Source organism: Bipolaris zeicola (genome assembly GCF_000523435.1).
Source record: "Bipolaris zeicola 26-R-13 unplaced genomic scaffold scaffold_772, whole genome shotgun sequence".
In the NCBI taxonomy this organism is placed as follows: domain Eukaryota; kingdom Fungi; phylum Ascomycota; class Dothideomycetes; order Pleosporales; family Pleosporaceae; genus Bipolaris; species Bipolaris zeicola.
Window position 1 is genome coordinate 319 of NW_006912821.1, and position 1,034 is coordinate 1,352.

The 1,034-nt window shown below is 42.9% G+C and overlaps 1 protein-coding gene across 1 annotated transcript; it reads left to right on the top strand.

Moving 5' to 3' along the window:
* Positions 1-245: 245 nt before the first annotated feature.
* COCCADRAFT_10608 (uncharacterized protein) lies at positions 246-755 on the top strand (the record flags this gene model as incomplete). The annotated part of the gene is made up of 1 exon (XM_007720883.1): positions 246-755. The coding sequence occupies one exon, from the start codon at positions 246-248 to the stop codon at positions 753-755; it is 510 nt and encodes a 169-aa protein (XP_007719073.1).
* Positions 756-1,034: the final 279 nt, after the last annotated feature.

The window sequence follows — 1,034 nt, forward strand, 5'->3', positions numbered from 1 at the left end:
ACGAAAAAACAATAAGTTGGATGGTTGCAAGAGCACAAAATCTATCTCAAGTATCTTCTTCAAGAAGCACGCTAGCTTCTGGTCAAAACAATTTAACCCACTACACGGCTATCTTAAATGATTATGAGGCTTTATGCATTTCTGCTGACCCTGAAATTATCTCATGGGGCTCACAGCCTTATTTTCCGTTGGACAGTTTGCCTCGACCAGGAGTCTCGGGGTCCACATCCAATCTGCTATACCATATGCCACAACAGGATTCCATGGGTCCAGCTGTAGACTCTGGAGCTTTCAATCTCACAGTCTTCAACAACAACAGCAGCAGCAGTTGTGAAAGCGATGACCTGAGCAATTCCGATAGCGATACCTCGTGCCATAACGAACTCTCTTCATCTAAAAGCTCTAGTACCTTCCACACAACAGCCTCTCGCAGATACCAGTGCGAAGAATTAATCAGGCCGAAAAAGACACGTTGCCACAAGGAATTCAAAAGATCAGAACATCTCCGCCGTCATATCAGAACTGCCCATTGCGTTGACTACTTCCCCAATTACGAATGCAAGATTCCTTCTTGCTCCAAAAAGTTCAAAAGGAGAGACAATTTGCGCCCACACTATCTCACACATTTGATACGTACGAAAATAGCTGATCCAAGAAAGAACAAGGTGGTGACGTTCCAGGAACTGGAGAAAATTCTTGGTTCTGAGGAAGAAGATCTGCTAAAATCACTCAAGGCGAAGCTAGGTAAAACCTGAGCATGGCGCAGGATCGGTTTCGTTTGCTCTACGGCACTCCAATGTGGACGTGACCGATCTCGGTTTTGTCTTTTTAGCCTTTTGACGTTTCCGATGTTGTAAAGGTAAGCGCTTATTATACTTCGGCATACTTGGTGTTGTCCTTTTACGCTTCTCCTCGTGTTTTTATATGTAGAACTTTTCATTGTATAAACGCTTTTACACAACAACAGTAATATGTAAAAGCAACAATGAGAATTTGTGAAATAAGATAGCTTAAAGATACCCAAGGAGTTCTGC